Below are 25,476 nucleotides of genomic sequence, written 5' to 3'. Positions count from 1 at the left end.
TAGATGAGGTGACGGTTGAACAAGTAGTTTTGAGAATTTCAGTTGTGATCTGAGAAATGAACCAAAGCGACTGAGAAAAAAACTAATGGCAGACATACAATTTAATATAACTAGAGTATGAGAGGATTTGTACTGCCATTTAACATAAGTTGGAGTTTGTCAATTTTAAGAAAAAAAATAGGTTAATTATAACATTTAATAGTATTAATATATAATGTATTAATGATGTTGATGGTGTTAATGTATCATTTTATAAATGGCAGATAGAAAATATAGCAAATTTAACAATAAATAAGGTTGGGTTATGTAAAATGTGCTGTATGTATAGACAGACAGATCTATAGATGGTATCAATCACAGGCTATACAGTGTATATTAATAATAATGATCAATTGCTGTTTAATTATTATAACTAATAATATATTTTTCCCACTTACAGAATTCAAAATAACTGCAAGAAACTTGCAGTCAACTGAAGTCAACCTCTCAGCTGTTCTAACATTTCTGACCCGGCTCCTTGACACGCGCATGCGCAGATCCAGCCACTAGTGTACAGACAGACTGGTAGTGCGCATGCGTGTAATGGACACGCACAGTTCAAGTTTTTTTTGTGAAGTGCGCACGCAGAACGCTTTCCAAACAAAACAGTGCAGCCGAGGCGTCACGACCGACTTCTGACAGTTTCCGAATCTAATTTAGCACAATTTTGTGAGCTTTACTTTTGAAAAACAGTGTTTTAAAATAGTATGATCAAGATGACAGTGACTTTGGGTGTATTAACAAGAAAGTAACGTTAGCGAATACCGATCATGACCGAAGTGTCAGATTGTTTGGGTGCGAAGCAGCTGATGGGAAGCGATAGACGGGTCCAGTTCTCCTGTACTGTAGAGATCCACGGCGCACAGACAGATCCCTGACACCCTCAACTCACCCGTGGTGGATTTACTGAGCTGCTTTCAACTTTAGACAAGCGATGGAAAGCGTTGGAAAATACGAGTTCAACAGGAAAGATTTGATAGGACACGGCGCTTTTGCGGTGGTGTTCAGAGGAAGACATAAACAGGTAAGTTGTACATTTCTGTTCGTTTCAGAATATGCAAATAATCATTCTACACGACTGTCATAAAGTGAAACGATCTCTTTATCCATAGAAACATAATTTTGAGGTCGCGGTGAAATGCATTAACAAGAAAAATCTCGCCAAATCACAGTCGCTCTTAGGAAAAGAAATCAAGATATTAAAGGTGAGTTTCCTAGTTAACTTAGACGTTGGGAGCGTTTGTTTGTGTATGTTTTCTAAATATATATTCTCACAGATATAGTTAAACATGTCGAAAATCTGTGAGCTGTTCTCGCTATTTGAAAGACTTCTAACGTTACATGGGCTAGTGACGTTTAACGTTAGCTGATATAAACAATGGTTTAGCAAATATCATCACCTCTGTATAGCAGTTACATGAGCTGCTGACTAATGTAGTGAATCATGTGTGTTTTCGTCAGGAGCTGAAACATGAGAATATTGTCAGTTTACTGGACTTTCAGGTATGTATCTGCTTACTATTTGCTATAACTCGTGGGAATGTAGTTATTCGGGGTATATGTCTAAGCCTACTGTGTTATTTTAAGTGGTTTCTAATCTAATAAAACAGAGTTTTTTTTTTTCTGAGGATATTTATAACTCGAACATCGCATGGCTTGGTGTTGACATTATGGGTGCAGTTCCCTTCATCTGATTGGTTAAACGTTGAACCCCGCCCACTGATGTCACACACTGTTTATTAGCAGCTTTAGCCAGTCAACCATGGCGAATAGATGTTGACTATATATGACTCACCATGAGTAATGATTTCATGTTGCAGTATCTTGCATCAGAAGTGAATCCATTATCTGATCTCTCTGTGATATCAAGTTGGGCAGAGAAAATTGATAAACCCTCCAACTAAATTTCATACCTCTTGTGGCAGAAGTACTAAAAATAAACAGGCGAATGGCTCACGAAACAATGGCAGCCATGACAGATGTCTATGTCTATTGAAGTATAGGCCTACACCTAACACCTGTGCATGCATTAGCCAGCACCTGCCAGCCCAGCTCACCCTTTTAACCGACTGTCTCTATCATTTGCATACAGAACAGACGTTGTCTGATGTAGGATTCCCTTATCATGAATAGAGGACTGGAATGGACTCCAGGCAGTCGAGCTTATCTGATGGCAGGTGGTTGTCTCAGGTGTAGAGAGCTTAAGAAACTTAACACAGTGGGTTACACCTTCGATCTTGCGGTGTTGTGCCCTTCAGCAAGTATAACAGGTTTACTTCAAATTGTTTGTAGTGTTATATTCTATTCTAAATTGGGGTTTCCCATTGAATTGTGAGGGAACTGTAGGGGTTACTGAATTGGTGAAAACCTATTCAGTCATTCAATTAAAATAAGTAAATTATTTGAAAATATTTGAAAATATTTTATAGGTCAAAGGGGTTCGGCTGACATTTCCCTGTTGTAAATTAAGGTACAATTAAAGTTGTATTTTATGCAATTTTTTTACATTTAGTGCACTCCACTACACAAGGCACCTACTCCCAGATTTTCCTTTTAGATGGTAACTTTTTTTTAAACGAATTGCAGCTGAATGGACTGGATTGCATAGTTAGTCAAGCCTCTCACCACATTATCCTTTGAGAATGACCTGACAGTGAACGCACACAAATAATTCATGCTCGCTCCATTACACCTCACGCACTGCTAGGACTGACACAGGAGCATTTGATACTAAACAAACCTGCAATTATAGGACCACCACCTTTGACTGGCTCCAATATCAGTCCAATCTTCATCTGGGCAGCATTTATAGTAATTGTCATGGGTTTGTCCAGCTGGGTTGATCAGCTGTTCAGCAGACGGCCGCCAGGCATTGGATCCACCTGACAGCACAGTGTGCACCAGGTGGCTGGCTGCTGCCCTGCATGAACGCCGAACAATAGTACAAGAAAATGACACTTATGCTTAGTCAGTGAAACCCAACCCTCGACCCCATCCCGCACTCACGGAGACATGCTGTGGAACAGCTTTGAGTTTAACGATATTTGTTTTAAGCTTTATGTTGTTTCAGTCTTTTGTTGTTGAGAAACACCTCTGTATTGAATGCTCATGCTGATGGATCATAATGTCTTCTCTATGGCCTTAATATGTCTAGAGAAGATAATTTGAGTGTGTTTTGTCCTGTGTGTGGTCTTTAGCCTTGGGCTTTACCTAGTTTACTTTGCATTACCGCTGATGGCCTGGTTTCATTCCTCATGGATTCTGCACAAGCACACACACAGGAAGCTTAACGTTAAGCCTTTATCCTCAGTAATTGTGTCACACTTATAAAATTAGCTTTTACGCAACTTTGAAGTCATAATGTTTTGTTGTCTTTCATAAAACAAGTTTTATGTAATATGTTATTAAAACACGCTCCTCCCAGGGTCCTGTCACGCCGGCCGGCCGGCCGCTGATTTGTATTTCAGTCAGCTGTGGGTAATGACACCTCCTGCTTCTGTCCCGACTGCTGTAACACGCAGGGCCTGCATGGAAAATGTCCAAATAGGACTTTTGTTGCACAACAAGTTGGCCATGCACACCTCGTTCAAACGGGTCACCATGGCACTTTGCCTGTGTGGACATATTGTTCAGCTCCATTAATCCTTTGAGGAGCAGAATTTCTATGGGCAACAAACCACCTAAAATCCATACTGGGTTGGATTATGCACGCTAAGGGTCAAAGGGCATTTTTAAGGTGGTTTCTCCTAGTGACAACTGCACATTAAGAGGCTCTCAAAGTTCATGATTTGGCCAGTGAAGAGCATGATGTTGCACTCTGTGTGCATTTATTTTGTGCACTGATTAGCATAAAAACATCATCTGTTCTGATCTGTAGTATGAAATTGAAACGTCTGGCATACAGATCAGGGGTGCGTTTCCCAAAAGCATTGTTAGCCAACTATCATTATCAGCATAGTTCAACGTGTCTGTGTTTCCCAAAACCATAGTTCTAATGAACAGAACGACAGATCTCGACCTGTGGTTAGAAGCATAGTTTCTTGTTTGCATGACATGTGTACTCAATAAATCCTTATCTTGAGAAAATAAGCAAGCTGACATTTAGTACAATCTGTATCTTTTATTTGGAATACATACAAATGTCATTTATGTCATTTAGTTTGTCAAGAGATTGAAAGCACCATTTTTGAAGAGTGTGCATGTGCGGCCGTGCTAGTATGTAAGAACAAGCCTATGATTGAATCTGGAAATAAAGCAAAATAACTGAAAATAGAAATATTCCTCAGATGCCATGTCCGTAATTTATAGCAAAACATCTAGCATTAATTAGATCTCATGGTTAGAGAATGGTTTGAAATGTGCTCAAACATATATTATCATCAAATATGCACATAAGGAAGCCTACACAATTATAATACTCAATAATATTATTCAACAATAATAACTGTGGCGTTAATAATTGTGAATCAGTAAGTCATTGTTTTATATTATTATAAATAATATTACTTTTATATTTTTTATTTATACTTATACAATTTATTAATTAGTCATTCTTTTCAGTAATTATTATTATTAATGATTTTTATTTAATTTTTTATTTAATAAATGAAATATATCTGATAAGAAGGGTTTTTTTTTAGCTTCAATTGTGCACTCTTTTTTTTGCTACATTTGTCCTGCCAACAATTGAGAGTTTTCACAAAATAAACACTATTTTAAACTCATATGCAAAAGGAAAAAATTCTCACATCCCAAGGTACTTGAAGGCGTTAATCAAATAAAACCTGTCATGCAGACACTTATTGTGATTTGTATTGCTTGCAAGCACATGCTATAATAACACGCTATTGATAAATGGCTTAGGTAAGTGTAGGCTTTGTATGATGACTCACTGGCATCTATTGTGTGTCCAGCCAGAGGCCTGTCCTGATCTAGACAATGTAGAGTTCCTGCCATGTCTGTCATATGGCATGTTGCTGGGTGTTTCTTGCATATAATCAGTTGTAAATATTGAATGTCTCTGTCTGCAGGAGATATCGGGATGTGTCTATCTTGTCATGGAGGTGAGTCCAAATGGCATGCTGCACCTCTCACATACCCACTGTAAGGGAAATCAGAGGTCAAATTTCACTGTTCCTTGCAGGGTGTCCTTTATGCAAAGCTTAATTCACACTTCTGTGTTATTATTGTCAGCATAGCCATTTGAAGCCCTGGTGTTATTGTGATTACTCTCTCTTCCGATGAGAGCTTGTTTTGTGTTAACTGTACACTTACAGTGTTTGACTGTCTCCTCTTACAGTACTGCAATGGAGGAGACCTAGCAGAGTATTTACACTGTAAGTACACTAACCTCATTTCAATATGTCATATGTCTTTCACTATTATGTGTGCCATGTATCTGTCCTTGTTGTGTGAACGCACAAATTAGGTACTAAATATTTCTAATTAAGATTTTATTTTGAACTATTATAACAGGTGAGGTGTTGTTATACCTGCTTGGTTTATTTCTGTTGGCTAGTCAGAGCAGACATACTTCAGTGCAGCTTTTATGCACAATCTTTACACAGACTTTGGAGGAGCACCGAGGCTCCATAACACAACAAAGATTTGAACCTGTATGCTGAAGATGACAAATTCAGATGCATCAAGAATTAAAATACTTCCCAATACTAATAATTGCTTTCATGTCATGGTTGATATTAAAATGATGTACTATTTTATTTAGATAAATCCAAATTTAAATACTAAAAACTATGTTTTGTAAATGCTACAAGCAAATTAAGACATCACAACATTATAATATACTGTATGAAAAATGGATATTCAATTTGAGATTTGCTGAAGATTACATTAGTAAAAAGATTACATGATTACGTTAGTAACAGTGTTTCTAAATTATTCGTGTTTTTACAGTTATTAACTTAAAGTTAGATGATGAAAAAGGTCATTTAAATGTAAAATGTATAAATATATATATATATATATATATATATATATATATATATATATAATAAAATTAGCATTTTGTACATTCATTTCTTATTCAAACAAAATCCTGTCATCCAGCACACTCCCCCCCCCCCCCCCTCATCCTCATCACCAAAAATGTATTTTAGGTGGACAGATCAACACAGTACAAAGAACATCAAAAAATATAGGGCTGTTGGAAAATAATGTCTTTTCTGTTAACCAAATGCTTTTTAATCTTCGCTATTGCTTCAAATGCAAATGCAAATGAACAAGCGTTCGCCTTTATTTGTTGTGTAGTGACGTGTGTGTTCAAGTACGCCAGATATGAGCAGATTCTGCTCAATACACTATTTAATATATCAAAGCGAGTAAATATAAGTAACGCTCCAAATTGGCTAGTGATTTGACAGCGTTACCCGCCACAGTTGATCTTTACCCGCATTTGGCGGGTTGGCGGTGTTAATTTCAAACCCCGATTATATTTGTGTTCAAAAGAGCTCATACGGGTTTGGAACAACTTGAACGCGAATGTAAGTGATGACAAAAAAATGTTGGGTGGCAAAATTTTTCAACATTTTTGGGTGAACTATTCCTTTAAGACCAAAGTCCGTTTGTCAAAGGTTGAAGCTTTAAACTTGCTTTGGACTTGGACTTGCTCTTGAAACTGCAGATATATTCACAAACAAACAACTCTCCTGATCTTTCCTCAGAAAGATAATTCAGGACCTCTGAGAATAGCTTAGTTTCACACATGTGCTGCCACAAATAGAGCCACTTTGGAAGTGGTCTCACCCACACACACACACACTTCGGTGTTCCAGTACATCTTCATCTAACCATAAACTTTTCAGCGTGGCTATATTTAACATGTTTGCATTGGCCACTCTTTTTTAAGCCATCAGACATGTAGCGTTGTTCAGCTTTAGATTCATGCCAGCCTCATCAGGGGCCGTTTTTGCCTTCACCCGCTCACCTCTTACCACAGATTCACTGGCACAACACCAAGATCCCCTGCTGAAACTCAAACCAGGGCCTGACCTCATTCACCTGCCAGTCTGTTATCTGCCCTCTCCTGCAGTGGAAAAACATGAGGGCTAAAAATAAGACTACATGAAACCAGCATGTTTTGAGTGGAAGGAAAGAGGTACACTGGGAGAAGGGGGGCATGGGCTTTTGGAGGTGGATGGTAGCTGGACATTTTGTTTTTGATGGATTGCTACCTCTGATGTAATATCCCACAATTCAAAGATATATATATATATTAATTAGGCCTAAGTAATTATTAAACTCTATAACTTTTTCTTCATAGCTAAAGGCTCTCTGAGCGAGGACACGATCCGCGTGTTACTGCAGCAGTTGGCGGGAGCCATGAGTGTTTTAAGGAGTAAAGGCATCATTCACCGTGACCTAAAGCCCCAAAACATTCTCCTTTCGTACAGCACAGGTCGCAGGGCCAACCCCAACAACATCTGCATCAAACTGGGTGAGTGCTCCGGGTCAAAGTACACAGTTTCTGCTAAAAGAAACACAAAGACTGGTCATGGATCAGCATGTACTGATTATGAGACTGTGAGATTATGAGTTATCAGGTTTGGCAGTGGTTGGCTGTGGTGTTTTTGTTCTTGTGTTATGACTGTGGTTTGTTTTAGGTGTTTACGACGTTGTTCTGTTTGCTCTTGAGCGTTATGTAGACACTGTGTGTCACTACACAGCTGTGTAAAGTCAAACAACTAAAAGACACTGACTGTAAACATTCGTGCACCATCTTCCACTACCAAAACAAGCTCCCAAATGTAGTCCTTAGCACCAAACACTGATTTTCCTTTCTATCTCTCCCTTTAGCTGATTTTGGCTTTGCACGTTATCTGCAGGGAAACACGATGGCTGCCACGCTCTGTGGCTCTCCTATGTACATGGTGAGTACTTGACTTCAAAACTTTCATGTTCTGTATTATCCAAATGTTCAGGAACAGGCTGCAGGATTAATGCAGGAATAAGAAGTTGACGATACTTGGACGTTTTGTTCTACAACGGAGACCCCTGTTGTACAACATAAATTACATACACTCATATTGAAAAGGCATATTTTGAAGCTGTTATGTTGTTTTTTTTTTTTTTTTTTTAAATGTACTGTATGTTCCTACTAAGTAACTAGATAAGAATGTTTGGGGTGTGAGTGTGTGTAATTTACGTTGTAGAACAAAATGTCCAAGTATCGTCAACTTATGTTTACCACAGACCTTATTTTACTCCTAAATTGAAAAACCCTATTATAAAAACCAATAGGAAAATCTTGAGGGAACCACTGGTGAATTAGTCATCCGGGTTTATTGGCCACTCTATTGGTTAGATGGTTGTGGTTTGCTATTGGTTGATCTCATGTGAGAGACAGGTTGTCCCGCCCTCGCATCATCATATTAAACACATCATCATAGAAGGGATGCCGTTTCAAGAGGGAAGGGAAGTTATTTTGACTAAAGATTGCAAGGGCACATGAATTTTAAAAACAAATATGATGTGCACAGATAAACCATTTATAATAAACACTGCAATATTCCATAAGAAACTTTAATTGCCCATTTTTATTTTGTGGTGACTTTAAAGCTTCTCTTTTGTTGCCAACAATTGGTTTATAAGCGCTTCTCATTACAAGTATTGGGAAGATGTTGGACCATGTTGTGCTGAGACACTGAAAACACTGGATCATGAGCTGTTATTGTGTAAAAGAACACAGTGCCACGCTTTACTCTGAAACACACAGTCACAGCCTTTAGTGATTTGATAATCACACTAAATCATACGACGATTTCGATTTTATTTCAATTAATTGTTCAGCCCTACAGGAAAGTATGCCATATTAAAGTACTGCTTTTACTTGACTTGTTCGAAAAACAGCAGCCACGTATTAGATATTCTGACTTACTCTGTATGACTTGACTTACTCCATATGTTTTTGAGTACTACTTGTCTTGCTCAACTTTACAGGCTCCTGAGGTCATCATGTCACAGAATTATGATGCCAAAGCTGACCTGTGGAGCGTAGGGACCATCATCTACCAGTGCTTGACTGGCAAAGCCCCATTTCAGGTCAGTGACACACACACAGCACAAAAACAACAAATTGTATGACCCAAAGAGAGAAAGCTTATTTTAACCTGTCACATGTACACTCACATCTCTCTCTCTTTCTCTCTGTTCATTTGTGGATGTCACTGTGGTCATGGTTTTAATTCTGCGCTTTATATTTTTGTGCTTTCTCTTTGAAGAGTGTAGATCTATATAAAGGGATAGTTTACTCAAAATTAAAAATCTTTACTACAAATTAAAATAATTTATGTCTCATGTCTCAATACAGACCAAATTTTAAGTTGTTATTCACTAAAAATCTTTCACGGAAGGCTTACAGACTTGTTTTTAGGGGAACTCTCCCATCAAATGTTTTTTTTTTCCCCTCAGAAGAATGTGTCTAAACCACTAAAAACAGATTCATTATGAGATATTGTTGAATAAAATAGCCATTTACCAAGTTTAGGGTATTTTAGGTCTAATATTCTGCTAATGCGAGCACACAAAGAAATACAGTACCACTCAAAAAGGTTGGGGTTGTTTTTTTTTAAAACTGTAATATTGTTGAAAGATTATTGCAATTTAATAAACAGTCAGGCAAAGTCTTCAGTGTCACATCAGAAATCCAGAAAAGTATTAATTTCTTATTTTTTTTAATAAACTCTTACTGACCCCAAACTTTTTAAAGGCAATGTGTAATAATCAAGAAAAAAAATGCTATCAATGCTATCAATTTCTACTACGTCACTACTGAAACCCTTCTGGAACCTTTTCATTGCGAAAGCTTGACTGGCTGGCATCCTCGGCTATTTATGCCCTGTGGAGTGTGAAACATGATTGTGACATCTCACTGATAAACATAACCATATGCCTCTACGACTAAATTCACTCTCTGGTTTACTAACAAACACTCACACCCAAACATACACACATGCCCACTCATATGGGCGGCATCTCGGATTGCACTACTAGAACAGGGAGTTCTTCTTTTTTCTGTGTGGTGAATGTATTGCAAAATAAAAATGCATGTTTGTGTAATTATTTGCTGCAGTACTTCTCTGAATATTGGCCCCAGGCTGAACGTTATTAGTTTATGAGCTCCTGGGAGTCTTGTAACGTGATATCAGTCTGCAGATGGGTCAAGATGGGTCACTGAGTTCATTCAGAATAGACCAGTCGCCTCTATCCTAGCCATTGTGTTTACCTCAACCTGCATGGAAATATTACTTTTAGTGCTTGTTGACTGCAGCCACTAGAAAGCCTTTATGATTTGTCGAAACAGTCCCTCTAGTCTAAAATGTAACTTCAGATCTGGAACAAATGTTTATATCTCAAACAGCCAGAGTTTATAAAGAAGATTGTAGTAAAGCCATGTGATGCTGCTCACAACAAACTATAGTTCAAAATATGCAAGATATGCCTTCAAGGAAGTGCATAGTTTTAAGTGAACCAACAACATCTATCTAACTAGATTTGAGTGGTATTTGATCTTGCAAAACCTGCTGTAATGATGCTAAAGTGTTTCTGGAGAGCAGTTAGAACATTGCTCAAGTATTAAGGGCCATTGCTTACTAGCCCAAGTCAAAAGATAATCAGATTCAGGTCCCTCCCTCATTGTTAATTCTTTTTTTCTTTTTTCCCCATATGATCAGTTCATTATAATGAGGTCAACACAATTTCTCAAATTCTTTCTCTTTCTGAAATCTTTTTCCAGGCAAGTACTCCTCAGGAACTGCGGCAGTTCTATGAAAGAAACCGGAGCCTGAGTCCCAGGTAAGTGAACCCTGAGGACTGCATGTTAGTCATCAATCAACATGATCCGGTTTAGTGTGTGCTATACAGGCGCAGAGGTCTCTGGTGTTGTAAATTTACTTTTAAGGTATTCATTTCAAAGAATTCAAAGAATCCTAAGAATCCTAAAAAAAAAGTATCTGTTTCCACAAAAATATTAAGTTTAAAACACTGTTAATAATAAGAAATGTTAATTGAGCACCAGATCAGCATAGAAAGAGACTTCTTTCACAAACACGGGCAAAAGCGACCCCAAACCTTTGAATGATAGTGTACACAAGGTTTCTTTTCTCTCTTCCATCTTTCATTACTTTCCCTCTTTAAAATGAAAGCCTTATTTATTTACCTAGACTGTTGCAATGTTTGCATTCATGAGTATCGCTTTTCTACTTACTCAGTCAATAACAGAGTTACTCTGGCAACACAAAGAGCCCTTGCACAAGAATATAAACATGCACACAGAACTGTGTTGGTCGTGATTCCTGTCAGTGTCTAACACAGCACGTAAATGCCTTTCCCAGTATTCCACGTGAAACCTCCAGTCACCTAAGGCACCTTCTGCTTGGGTTGCTGCAGAGGAACCACATGGAACGCATGGACTTTGGTCAGTGGACACATACAATCACACATTTGACTTTACAAGACCCTGTAGGAATCATAAATTGACAACTTATAATAATAATAAATAAGTGATTTATTGTCTATTTCAGATAAGTTTTTCCACCACCCTTTCATGGAGGCCAGTACATCCATGAAGAAATGTATGATTATGATGTACATTACTTTTTTCAAGCTAATCTGCTATAGCTTTGGTTACAGTAGCATTAACATCTGTTCATTGTTGTCTTAGCCTTTCCAGTGCCCGTGCCCACCTATCCCAGCTCTGGCTCTGGGAGCTCCAGCAGCGGTTCCTCCGCTCGCCTCACTCCTACTCAGGTAACACAGTAACAGCTCATGATGCATGAAATATACCTTTTTGAGGTGTATTGTGATTAGGGCTGTCACAAATGATTATTTTAGTAATGAGTAATCTGTCGATTATTTTGACGATTAATCGAGTGATCTTTTTTTTTTTTTTTGTGGTAATAAAAATAGACCTAAGCAAAGACCTAAACCTTTCAAATTCCTTAAATACATATATAACAACAAGGAGGCAATGCTATTTGGTTCAAATAAAGGATCAAAAGCAAGTAATCATATGGTTTTATAGAACAACACTGTTAAAATACATCATATTTACCGCATATCAAATCCTTGTTTAATATTTGCCAAATGACATTTAATTCAAATGCTTTAATATTTGGTCACTTCTTTACAATAGAAATGCTACAGCCAGTGTAATTTCTTGAACAAGAATATGTGGACATCAAAACATGTAAACTTTTAATTATTTTGTTTTATTTTTAAATCACGATGAACAGATTGATGTTTGCATAGGTTTTTAAATGATTTACCTCTCGAATCTGATGAAATGGCACACGTTGCGTTCCCATATAAATGTTGTAAGCAACCCAAACTCACAGCATATGCAGAGATGGAGTTAGAGACGCTCCACACATGTAAATGATAACAACAGTTCATGTGCAGCAGGATTTACTGTGAACGGAGCCGCTCTGATACGCACATAATCTACACGCATATATATTAAACCCGTAGGACATATATTTATTGAATTGAATCGAAGCCTTTGTGATTTCACAATACCACTATACTATAGTATGGGTTTTAAATCGTTTTAATACACCATGCAGCCTTAGAAAACGGTCTTATAATGCGGTCTGTGTAATGCGGTCTGTGGAAAACATGCTTCCATTGGCTTCTTTCAAAAACGTACGAAACTTTTAAACAGTATTGTATATATAAAGTATTTTCTTGACAGTCTGACACTGAAGCTCTGAGGCCCCTCCCTCAAATGAACCCCACACCGTCTCCAGGTTCCCAGCTGAAAGACTCTTCCTCTGAATCTTCCTCTGAGTCCGATGACTTCGTAATGGTGCCGGCTCAGTTCACCAGTAAGATGAGCCCTTGCACTCGTTGACCTACTTTGGATTATGTAACGAACAAACCTGCTTTTTTTTGCACAAATATAACATCTCAATCTGATCACTCCTTTAGGTGATCTAGTATCAGCAGAAGGTCAGGACAGTTTGATGCGCAGCGGGTAAGCGAGAAAAGCATTTTTCCGATACTTTAAGGGTTAAAGTGACACGGCCCACACACATAGTGTATATAGTTACATGCAACATGCTTCTCATTTCTAACCTACATAACAGATGTGCTTGCATTTTGTTTCTGTACTTAACACAATGGTTTGCATGCTTACCAGTGTCACGTGTCGTGAATATTCATTTCAAGTATGTCAGTTGACCTTTTGACCTGATGTATGGTTTGTATGGTTCTATGAAGAGGTCTGTTTATGTGTTGCAATGAAGGAAGGAAGACATTACGGTCATGATAGCAAAAATTGCTTGAGTATAACGTTTCATTTTCAATACAAATTTTCTAATACATTTTAGCATTTTTTTTTTTTAGCATCTGTGTCTGTCATCTAAAGCATTCATGAGTTAAAAGACTAGTTAAGATACACGTATATACACTACCTTTGAAACGTTTGGGGTTTAGTTAGATGTTTTAATGTTTTTGAAAAAGATTATGATCACCAAGGCTGCATTTATTTGATCATAAATACAGTAAAATCAAGTAATATTGTGAAATGCTATAACAATTTAAAATACAACTTTTCTATTTTGATATATTTTAAGATGTAATTAATTCCTGTTATGGCAAAGCCTTGGTGAGCAATAGAGTCCTTTCAAAAACATTAAAAAATCTTAATAAAGAACGTTTAAGGGATTTTTTTTTTTTGAAAGGTATGAAAAAAATACCAATTTTTTATTAAAATTCATTTAAAAAAAAACGTATTCAAGTAAATATAAAATCTGATTTAAATAAATGATTTTAAAAATGTTTAAAGTTTATTTATTTTTCTGTTTAGTGATACTAGGATTGAATTGATATAGAGAGTACATCAAAATGACTACAAATAAAAGTATTAAAAATGAATACAGATACAAATACTCATATAAGTATAAAAACAGATATACAAATACAAATATACAAAACATGCTCAGGAGTACAATATCATATATATTCCATTGCATAAGGGTGATGATCATATTTGGGGTCTGTGACATGGAATCTAAAAGATTGAAAAACCCTGGTCTATATTATATAGTTGGATACTTTAATAGCATAGCAATAATGGCATAACTGTGTATGTGTACTATTTCTAGAAGCTCACTGCTGGGTGTCACTGCTTGTGTGGGTCAAACGCCATCATCCTCCCCGTCTGTCAGAGCCTCCCCAAGCCCCTCCAGGTACTGTGTGTGCATTAGTATGGAGATTAGCATTTAATATGGCAGAGACTGTAAAAACACACACTCTCACGAGCAGCTCACACTAAACAATAGCCTTTGTTTGCTTGTGTGAAGTGAGAGACAGCTGTCTGAGCTAACGTGACTGGAGAAAGTGGAAATTCTAGAAAGTAATTCACAGATCACCAGGGAACAGGTGGTTCAAATGTACAGTACTGTGCAAAAGTCTTAGGCATGTTAATACCCCCCCCCCCCCCCCCCCCAAAAAAAAGTTTTTAAGTCAGTTATTTATATATTTTGCTGTAGTGTGTCAGTAGGAAATATCAGTTTACATTTCCAAACATTCTCTTTGCCATTAATTGTAATAATCCAGTGAGATTTCTGCATGCAAAAGGAATCTGACAACAGCCGGTATGATCTGATCTCACCATCATCGAGTCCGTCTGTGATTACATGAAGAAACAGAAAAAACTGAGACAAACTAAATCCAGAAGAACTGCGGGAACGTCTCCAAGATGCTTGAAGAAACCTTCCTGCAAAGCTACAGTACTGTGAAAAGTACTGGCACTTGTGTTAAAATGCTGTAAAGTGAGAATTTTTTCAAAAATAAAATCACAAATTGAATTTATTTATGATTAATTTATTTAACTTCTATTAACTAATTCAAATCAATATATGGTGTAACGACCCTTTGCGTTTAAAACGGCTTTTGTCCAGGTACACTTGCGCATAGTTTTTCAGGTAGCTTTGCAGGAAGGTATTAACATGCCTAAGACTTTTGCACAGTACTGTATGTTTGTGCACATGACACACCAATCATGGTCTCTCTCTCTCTCTCTCTCTCTCTCTCTCTCTAGGCCTCTGGAGTCATGTGGCAGTAGTTACGCTCAGTCTGTGCCTGTTCCAGTGCCGACACAAAAACACAACTACCAGAGGATGGAGCACAAGTTACAAGTGTCTGACAGGTTGGCTTTATTTCTATCTCTCTCTCTCTCTGACATGATAAGGATACATAAATGTGCTCCTGAATGCCCCATGCATCAACACATGAGCTCTGTTTATGTTATTTCAGGACAGCAACACCTGTACATCACTGCTGCTCAAATGGATTTCCAACATGTGGGAGAGTCAGGGCTTCTCCGGAATCAGGAGGATCAAGACCGTTTCTACCTTCCCCACAAGGTAAAGAAACCGGTTTCCCTGCAGAGCTGTGTTTTGATTTGCATACTTTACTAGTAGAGAAAGAGACTCTAGCGGCGTTTTTTTTCTTCAGGAAGCTGGAAATAACGAATATAGTCAGTCCTTTTGTTTGAGTAGAGATATTCCTAATTTGCATATTCTGTTTCCAGAATTCCTACATTCATGAATAGCCTTGAAAATAAATAAATATATACATAAATAATATTAAAATATCTATTTTAAAATGTATTTTTTAAAATATAATAAAAAAGATTATTAGTTTAACAGTTTTAATTAAAAGTTTATATACGTTTCTTTATAGTTATGTTCTGTTGTAAAATATTAATCAGCTTGAAATTGCTTGTGCTTAGAGTAATGCACCTGTTTGTCTTATTTGTGAATTAATTTTTCTTTTTAGTCAGTTTTCATTACATTTTAAAAGTCTTAATTATTTAGCAAATTCATCTGAATCAAAATCACTTTAATTACAAACACCTGGAAAGGTCATGGATAGTCATGGAAATCAGTTATTTGGTAACTAAAACTAAAACTACTATTAAAAAGTTTTCAATAATTGAAATAACACATATTAGATGAAAAAAAAAAATGACTTACTGAAATAAAATAAGTTGGAGTTGAAGAACAAAGATTGCTAAACCTAAAACTGAAATAAAAATGAATTAAAGCTATATAGAAATATTAAATAAAAGTAATAAAAATGACCAAATTACTAAAACTAAAATTAACTGAAAATAAAAAAAGGTTCATTCAAATTCAGAATATTTGTAAATAATATAATAGTATGTTAGCATTGGTCAAAAGTGAGGAAACCATGTGTTTTTGTTGATCATATAGAGAATGCTATTGTTTTTTTCAGTGGGAAATGTTCCTGAAACACCCTGTCAGCCCCAGCCTATTGGCAGTAAGACGGGGTTGAATGCTGCAGGTGAAACGCCTGTTTCACTGCATATCAATTTGATTTTTGTAAGACTTCTTGTTCCAACTTCTCATTTTTCTCTGTCTCTGTTTGTCTCTCAGATCAACGGCCTGGTCAGGTCTCTCCCCTCTTCACTGACCTGACAACCTTAGACACAACCCTGACTCACAGACTCAGAGGTCATCAGCACAGCCCAGAATCTGTAGTGCACAGAGTGAGTAACTGTTGCTGGCTAATCAGGGAATGACAGAACATAATCACAAAAAACAGCTCCACCGCCATAGTGTGTAAACCACAGGTGTTCCTGTATAGAGCAGGGAGTCAATAGATTTTGCAATGACTTCAACACAGACCTTAGTATAATACATGTTTACTTTAGTTAAAACACATTCAACTGAGAATTTGATCAAATATGTAGGTATAATTATGCACTCACCTAAAGGATTATTAGGAACACCTGTCCAATTTCTCATTAATGCAATTATCTAATCAACCAATCACATGGCAGTTGCTTCAATGCATTTAGGGGTGTGGTCCTGGTCAAGACAATCTCCTGAACTCCAAACTGAATGTCAGAATGGGAAAGAAAGGTGATTTAAGCAATTTTGAGCGTGGCATGGTTGTTGGTGCCAGACGGGCCGGTCTGAGTATTTCACAATCTGCTCAGTTACTGGGATTTTCATGCACAACCATTTCTAGGGTTTACAAAGAATGGTTTGAAAAGGGAAAAACATCCAGTATGCGGCAGTCCTATGGGCGAAAATGCCTTGTTGATGCTAGAGGTCAGATGAGAATGGGCCGACTGATTCAAGCTGATAGAAGAGCAACTTTGACTGAAATAACCACTCGTTACAACCGAGGTATGCAGCAAAGCATTTGTGAAGCCACAACACGCACAACCTTGAGGCGGATGGGCTACAACAGCAGAAGACCCCACCGGGTACCACTCATCTCCACTACAAATAGGAAAAAGAGGCTACAATTTGCACAAGCTCACCAAAATTGGACAGTTGAAGACTGGAAAAATGTTGCCTGGTCTGATGAGTCTCGATTTCTGTTGAGACATTCAGATGGTAGAGTCAGAATTTGGTGTAAACAGAATGAGAACATGGATCCATCAGGCCTTGTTACCACTGTGCAGGCTGGTGGTGGTGGTGTAATGGTGTGGGGGATGTTTTCTTGGCACACTTTAGGCCCCTTAGTGCCAATTGGGCATCGTTTAAATGCCACGGCCTACCTGAGCATTGTTTCTGACCATGTCCATCCCTTTATGACCACCATGTACCCATCCTCTGATGGTTACTTCCAGCAGCATAATGCACCATGTCACAAAGCTCGAATCATTTCAAATTGGTTTCTTGAACATGACAATGAGTTCACTGTACTAAAATGGCCCCCACAGTCACCAGATCTCAACCCAATAGAGCATCTCAAACACAGTATTAGTATAGGTCAAACACAGTATTAGTATAGGTCAAACACAGTATTAGTATGGTGTTCCTAATAATCCTTTAGGTGAGTGTATATTGTCAGTACCGTTCAAAAGTTTGGGGTCAAAATGAATCAAAATTACTTTAATTCATCAAGCATGCATTAAATTGATCAATTTTAAGACATTTATAATGTTACAAAAGATTTTTATTTCAAACAAATGCCGTTCTTTCTATTCATCAAAGAATCTTGTAAAAAAAAAAATGTGTCTCGGTTTCTACAAAAATATTAAGCAGCACAACTGTTTTCAACATTTGATAATAATAAGAAATATTTCTTGACACCAAATCAGCAATTAGAGTGATTTCCAAAGGATCATGTGACACTGAAGACTGGAGTAATGATGCTGAAAATTCAGCTTTTAAAATAGTTTTTTTTAAATAGTAATAATATTTCTTAAGATTGCTGTTTTATTGGGGGTTTTTTTTTTATCTTACTGGCCCCAAACTTTTGAATGTTAGTGTAATTTTCATTTTGCAAATAACCTTTATTGCAAATAAATGAAACTTTTTATGGTAATACTGAGACATCATTTCTATATACACTATATAAACCACACTAAATTAAAGGCACAGCTAAATGTGACATTCATTATAATGGGCTTATGTGAAAATTGTTTTAAGTTAAGACATAATATTTTTATTTTTACCCATAAAAATATTTAAAATGATGGCTTTCAATTATTCTGTAATGTTGAATGGCTATAATTACTCATTTCATCCCCAGAAATTGAGTAAAATTTTTTTATTTAAAATATTTAAAAACCATCTTTATGTTGAGTCTACATTAATTTGTATATTCAGTGTGAAAATATGTATTACAATATAACAATATTTTAAAACTTTTAATGTTAGGTGTGATTAATTACAGAAAGATGTGTGATAAATTAGTTCTTTTTTTAAATCAGATAACAACACTAAAATATATATTTGATTACTTTTCATTTCAGTGGGATTTGTATCGGCGGCCCGTCTCTGGTCAAACTCCAAGTACGGCGCTGGTTCAGCGAGGCCTGACCGCCCGAACCAAGACCTTGTCTGACCTGAAAGATCTGGCACAGTACCCGGCTACAAGGCCCCGTGTGCCACTTCTCAGGCCAGCGGAAAGAAGGGACATGGTCAAAAGGTCAGTAGTCAATAAGGCTTTAGTCCAGGGTGAAGAAAGCTTGTGACACATTAGTGTTATATTTCAGAATCGGCACTGGATTCACTGCAGTGATGTGATTTCTGGAAGATGAGTTTGTTCCGTAGAGCTGTGTTTATGAGTCATTTGTGTTGTAGGTCATTAAGTACCGGCCGTCTCTCAGATAAGCTGCTGAAGGCTGTGTTCGGACATCAGCTTGACAGGGGCAGCTGTGAGAGCTTAAATTCAGAGAAACCCATGGACACAACAGGTATGAGCTCATGCTAACAGTGATGTTAGCCACTCAACAAAAGACAAGCTTTAAAGTCAGCATGAAACAAGTTGCGGTAGTCTTTTTATCCCTATTATGACCTTTGTTCGAGTGAAACAGCTCAAACAAGAAACAAATGTAGGGTAGGACTTGGGAATTGATTGGATGGTTGAATTAGATGGTTTGCTATTGGTGTTGAAAGATATAAAAGAGCTGTTTCATATCTATCCTTGAATAGTTCAACTGAATTAATTTATTTATTTATTTATTTTATTCTATTTACAAATGACTGGAACACTCTCTTGACCCTGTTTTTAAAAGCACCATAACTACTGTATATGCAGGTTTGTATGTATAAAGTTTATAACTATGCTATACATCTTACAGCGCCAATTATCGTATGCCATGATAATACCTTTTTAAAGATGTTTCTTTTATATCTGTCGTTAATCATAGTCATAGATCATATTTTAAAAACATGGCATCAGGCACTTTTCTTAGTGTATCTGCTGTTTAAAATGCCATTATGTGCTGATCTCTGTAGCACCCCCTTATGGCAGTGATGGCATAGAGCAGGGCTCAGGCAGTCCTGCTGGAGTTGTGTTCATGCTGGGCTCTCCTGAATTCGGACACACACCTCCTCACTCTACTCGACCTAGACGCTTCTCAGGTGACCCTTCCATTATTTTACTTAATGAGATTGAAACGCATGTATTGCATTTGCGTGTTATTGTACCTGTTAGACTCACAATGCATTTTCAATTCACCTCATCTGTTGTTGAAGTGGGCACTCCCAGCCCAACAAGCCCTGGCTGGACCTACGGTCATTTGCACGAGGCCTACGGTTCACCTGAGAGCCTGCGCTATGGTTACACAGATGCCATTGCAACAAACCTCAGTGAGGACGTGGCATTTGTGCCACCTGAACTGCCAGAGGAGACGCTAATGGAGGTAAAATAATTGGGCTATACATTATGTATGAAAAATACAGTCAGTCAGACAGTCAGCTGGTCATTATAAACAGTTGAGAAATAAAACGCTTGTGTACCAGTATATTGGATCCGTGCAGCTCTTAAAGTGACACAGCCTAATATTCTTGCTGCGCTGCTGTCTGTTTTAATGTTAATTAAAAAAAATCGCTCGCTACTCTTGACTGAATAACATTTGTAACTTTAATTAGGATTAATGTATTTAATTTATACAATGAAGAATATATTTTACATTTGATTACTGTATTTCTGTACCTGAAAACTACTTAGACCTGCCTGAAAAGCACTGTTTATTTCAAATGCATCTTTTTTTTGGTGTATTTATCTATTAATGTTGGCCTGTTGAATGTTAAATGGATCCAATCCATGTTCAGTAGAAATAATTTGATGATGGAGCAATTAACTATCTAGTGTATTATGCATAGTACTGTATATACATGCATTTTTTAATTTGCTAATTTAAAACATGATAAAAAAACACATCTATTTTAAGGGAAAAAAAGTTAAAATAAGAGAGCAAGTGACAAATACCGGTATCGGATTCGGAATCGGCCAATAGTTTATTGTTATCTGGAGGGGGAAAAGTACATCCCTAATTACAATTTATAAATAACTGCTTTCTATTTAAATATATTTTAAATATAATTTATTCCTGTGATGCAAAGCTGAATTTTCAGCATCATTACTCCAGTCTTCAGTGTCACATGATCCTTCAGAAATCATTCTAATATGCTGATTTGGTGCTCAAGAAACAGTTGTGCTGCTTAATGTTTTTGTGAAAACCATGATAAATTTTCAGGATTCTTTGATGAATAGTAATTGAGGACTGAAATATTTTTTTGTTGAATTGAAAATGCCATCCTCTTCCACACAGGAGGGGCATACAGACTTGCTGAGCCGTCTGCGCTTCATTCTAGCCTTTTCCTACTGCATCACAGAGGTCGCTCGATCAAAGGACAGTGGGGAAAGGACCATGGCACTTGATGCTTCATTCTTAGAGCAGAGCATGGTGGCTGACCAGATCAGCCTGCTGAGCCATGAGTGGAGGTGAGATACTGCTCATTCATGCATAAACATACACGTGTTTTATGTGTCATGTGTATGATATTACGTCACGTACACTGTGAGTGATGTGCACGTGTGTATGTAGCTCCGCAGAGCAGCTGGTCCTCTATATGAAGTGTGCCGAGCTGCTGTCCTCAGCGCTACACACAGCGATGGCCGGGATCAAAGAAGGCAAACTCTACCCATCAGGATCTGTTAAACAAGGTAAGTCACACACTCCAAGCACATAATCGCCAAAAACAGCCAACAATTTTAATGCAAAAAAACAAAACAAAAACGGTCCCACTTCATATTATGTGTCCTTAACTACTAACAAATGTTAAGTACTTGTACTTTTTATGTTCATGTTGAGTTGCAAAACACTTCTGCTGCTATTGAGGTGGGATACGGGTAATATTAGGGATAGGTTTCATAGTATGGTTAAGTTTGAGGGTGGGTTATCGGGTAAAGGAAGGGTTAACTGTGTAATTATAGAAATTAATTGAAATTTTGGTACATAGTAGTTCATATAAAGTAGGACCAAAAGATCTCTAAATTGTGCAACCATATATATAACTATATATCATGGGGAAATTGTCCGAATTATGATTTCTGTTTGCCAAAAAAATGGTTTGATAATTGCATATATGTTACCTTTTGCATTTGAACCGTTATATTAATTGTTTTGTGTTTCGTGTTTAATTTGACAGCTGAAATTAAACTGACATCTTAATGGCAGGTTTAGTTGTGACAACTTACCCCATACAGAGTGACTATATAATTTAAGGCATGCTATCACAGACATAATCAGTCGTGAAAACAAGATCAATAATTATTTAATGAAATTTTAAAAATAAATACAATATATTTAATGATACAAAGGCATTTATAAAGGCATGAATTTATATACAGTTACTCACTCACACACAAAAATGCAAAAAAAATACTCCAGTCTTCAGTGTCACATGATCCTTCAGAAATCAGTCTAATATGTTGATTTGGTGCTCAATTAATATTACTCAGTATTTTATTTATAATTTATCATTTGTATTACTCATATTAGGTACATATACTCATGTTAGGTACAGTATTACTTAGTATTTATATAATCACACTATAACAAGGGAATTTAAATTTATTTTTAGCAACATTTTTGTGAATATTGTGATGTTTTTTTTTTTTTTTTGAATTCTTTGATGAATAGAAAGTTTAATAGAACAGGGTTTGTTTGAAATAGAAATATTTTGTACCATTCTCTCTAAATGACTTTACTGTCACTTGTGATCAATCAAAAACTGCACATACTGTAACTGTATAAAACATTCATTCTGATTGGTATGTTGTGTTTGTGTGTGTGTATTGCCCTTGCAGTAGTACGTAAGCTTAATGAGATGTATAAGGGGTGTGTGAACTCCTGCCGTTCTCTCACTGAGAAACTCCAGCTCTTCTTCAGCAGCAAGCAAAGACTGATGGACCGCATGAACAACATTACTGCTGAGAGACTCATCTACACACACACCGTTCAGATGGTATGAACACACTCATGTTTGGTTTCTTACAATATGAGGAGAAACATCTCCGTATCAAATCTGTATTACTAATAGTATGAATTGCACTCCTCTCTTATATGATCAGGTACAGACAGCAGCGCTGGACGAGATGTTTCATCATGGAGAAACCTCTGTAGAGCGATACCATAAGGCCTTACTGCTGATGGAGGGCCTGTCTTTAATTATTACAGAGACTGCAGACATAAACAATATCAACAAATGTGAGTATGACACACCTACTCTACAGTTCTAAAGTTTGGGGTCAGTACTTGTATAAAAAAAATTTTTTTAAAGAAATTAATACTTTAATTACTGAATACTTTAAATACTTTAGCAAGGATGCATTGATCAAAAGTGACAGTACAGATATTTATAATGTTACAAAGATTTCTGTTTCAAATATGAAAATAATATCGTGGTTTCCACAAAAATATGAAGCAGCACAATTTGATGATATTATGAAATATTCTTGAGCACCAAGTCAGCATATTAGAATGATTTCTGAAGGATCATGTGACACTGAAGACTGGAGTAATGATGCTGAAAATTCAGCTTTACCATCACATATATATAACGTTTCAAAGAACTGCAAAATAAAAAAAAGAGTACTATAATAATATTTATTTTTTATTATTAAATAAATGGAGCCTTGGTGAATGAGATTTCTTTCAAAAATCTTACTAAACTCAAACTTTTGAACAGTAGTGAAAACACATATAGATTTCTCATTCATCTCATCCAAAGACTTTATATACAAAGACGGTGCACTAATATTATTATGAATGGGAGAAAGTGAAAAGCGCAATATAGCGAAATAAGTCCTTACTTATAAATAAAAGAGCCAATCGCCAATTAGAAGCACTAGTTGCTATAAAAACAGTCAGTGTTTCTAAGAGACGTGCACGTGCACATTGGCTGGTCATGATTTGAGCATTTAGAAAAAAAAATTAAGACAGTTGTTGTCAGATTTCAGTGGTAATTTCAGAATGGAGAATTTTATGTTTCCCCGTTTCAAAGATGGCTGCCTAGTGAAATGACTTGCCTTAAAGGGACTGTCTCATCTCTGATCTACATTTGTTTGCCCTTTCTCTAGGTAAACAGTGTATTGAGCGGCGACTCTCCTCCCTTCAGCCCAAATGACGTGTGTGATGCATCAAACCCACAACATCTACATCTCTTTTAATCAAAGTTGCTATTTTAAATTTCGTGAAAGGAAAAACTCACACTCACCCACTCATTTAAAATGTGATACATGGTTTCCAAAGCCAAAAACAAGGTGAGAAAAGACTTTTTCATAATAGACAGAGATGAAATCTCCATGATGGCACTTCAAGTGATGACTTTAATCTTAGCACTATGATGTCAGAGAGACAGTGTTGGGGACTGAATGAGCAACAGCTTGGATGCTTTTCATTCAATCGTACTAAAACATGCCTATAACGTTAGTCTCATGAAGTTACGTGGAATGATCCTGTTTTGATGGGCTTATCCTACATGTTTTTGCATGATTCTGAGGAAATGATAGTTATCTGCTATAATCATTTGAAACCTCTGTGACCACCGAGCCGTTGTTGAAATAGCAGCCGGTGGTGGATGTGTAGTTGTCAGCTACAGATGTACAGCTCTAATGTGGCAATTGACCAAAAATGTGGGAAACCTTTGCAGACCTACTGATAAAGACTGTCAGTTTCATATGTTGTCATATGACGGTGGGAGAAATACTTGAGAATTGTATTAGATTAACTATCATACTGTTATTCATGTGTATATAAAACAGCAAAGCACTTTATAAACCATTTTGCCTTCTGGATTCCTGAAAAGAACCACTGCAGAGAAAGCAAGCCTTCGATGTAATGGCTCATTTCAGTTTAATTAACACCTGAAAGTCAAAGAAAATGCATTATGTATTGCAAAATAGTCAATAGCTTGTGTGTAGCATTTTATATTTTTCTGTTTTTTTTAATTGTCAGTCTGAAAGTGATGTTTAAGTTTTCAGTTTGCTTTCGAATCTTTTTCAAGTAAATGCACATTTTGCTGGGATGACAGTCTCTTTTTGTAGTGATATGGTAGTGCCTTCAATAACCTAACTGGTTTAATCTCACTGGACACTCAAAACAAATCTGAGACTTCAAATCTGAGAGCAATCTGTTATACTTCTAGAATTTTCATATCATGTTTGTTCATTACTTGCACTATTTTTGCATTTTCCGATGGCAATAACTCTAAAGGTGTTTTTTTCATATCAAGGTGTTCTTAAGGCATTTAGTCAGAAATGTATGGTAGAATTATGCACATGAAACTTTTTAAAATAATAATTATGTTAAACTGAGGACAATGAACTCTTTTGTATATGTTGTTACAGTATTTATGATGTGTTTTCTGATGTTTTTGTCTTATTAATTCCATTTGCAGAAGCCAAAAATAAGAGCAGAATGCATGTGGTATGGGTGTGTGTGTGTATTCGAATAAATTTCACTTTTATATGTACTCTGTGTATGTTGATTCATTTGAAAATATATTACGAAAAGCCTTTTTCGTAGTCAACGTTTAAGGTATATACATGTGCAGAAAATCGCTTTTCACCTATATATATTTCTGTGTATAAAATTCTACTACATGATAAATACTCATCATCCATGCAAGGTGAGTAATG

At 36.6% G+C, this 25,476-nt stretch overlaps 1 protein-coding gene across 2 annotated transcripts; it reads left to right on the top strand.

Annotated features, from left to right (window-relative positions):
• The first annotated feature begins 592 nt into the window (after positions 1–592).
• On the top strand, positions 593–25,310 carry ulk1a (unc-51 like autophagy activating kinase 1a). Of its 2 annotated transcripts, XM_084086950.1 has the most exons (28): positions 593–1,063; positions 1,152–1,244; positions 1,501–1,542; positions 5,070–5,102; positions 5,339–5,375; positions 7,319–7,492; positions 7,852–7,925; positions 8,995–9,096; positions 10,790–10,848; positions 11,388–11,470; positions 11,577–11,627; positions 11,717–11,802; positions 12,746–12,878; positions 12,982–13,027; positions 14,160–14,243; positions 15,098–15,205; positions 15,313–15,422; positions 16,297–16,365; positions 16,458–16,570; positions 18,797–18,972; positions 19,128–19,240; positions 19,785–19,910; positions 20,025–20,191; positions 21,104–21,276; positions 21,380–21,498; positions 22,645–22,802; positions 22,909–23,044; positions 23,917–25,310. In XM_084086950.1, the coding sequence occupies exons 1-28, from the start codon at positions 974–976 to the stop codon at positions 23,961–23,963; spliced, it is 2,802 nt and encodes a 933-aa protein (XP_083943076.1). In that variant the 5' UTR covers positions 593–973; the 3' UTR covers positions 23,964–25,310. The 2 variants fall into 2 exon arrangements, with proteins under 2 accessions (XP_083943076.1, XP_083943077.1); XM_084086951.1 differs by lacking the exon at positions 16,297–16,365.
• The last annotated feature ends 166 nt before the right edge of the window (positions 25,311–25,476 follow it).

This window comes from Abramis brama (assembly GCF_963993115.1).
Source record: "Abramis brama genome assembly, chromosome: 16".
Classification (NCBI taxonomy): domain Eukaryota; kingdom Metazoa; phylum Chordata; class Actinopteri; order Cypriniformes; family Leuciscidae; genus Abramis; species Abramis brama.
This window is presented reverse-complemented; position numbering and strand designations above follow the sequence as displayed.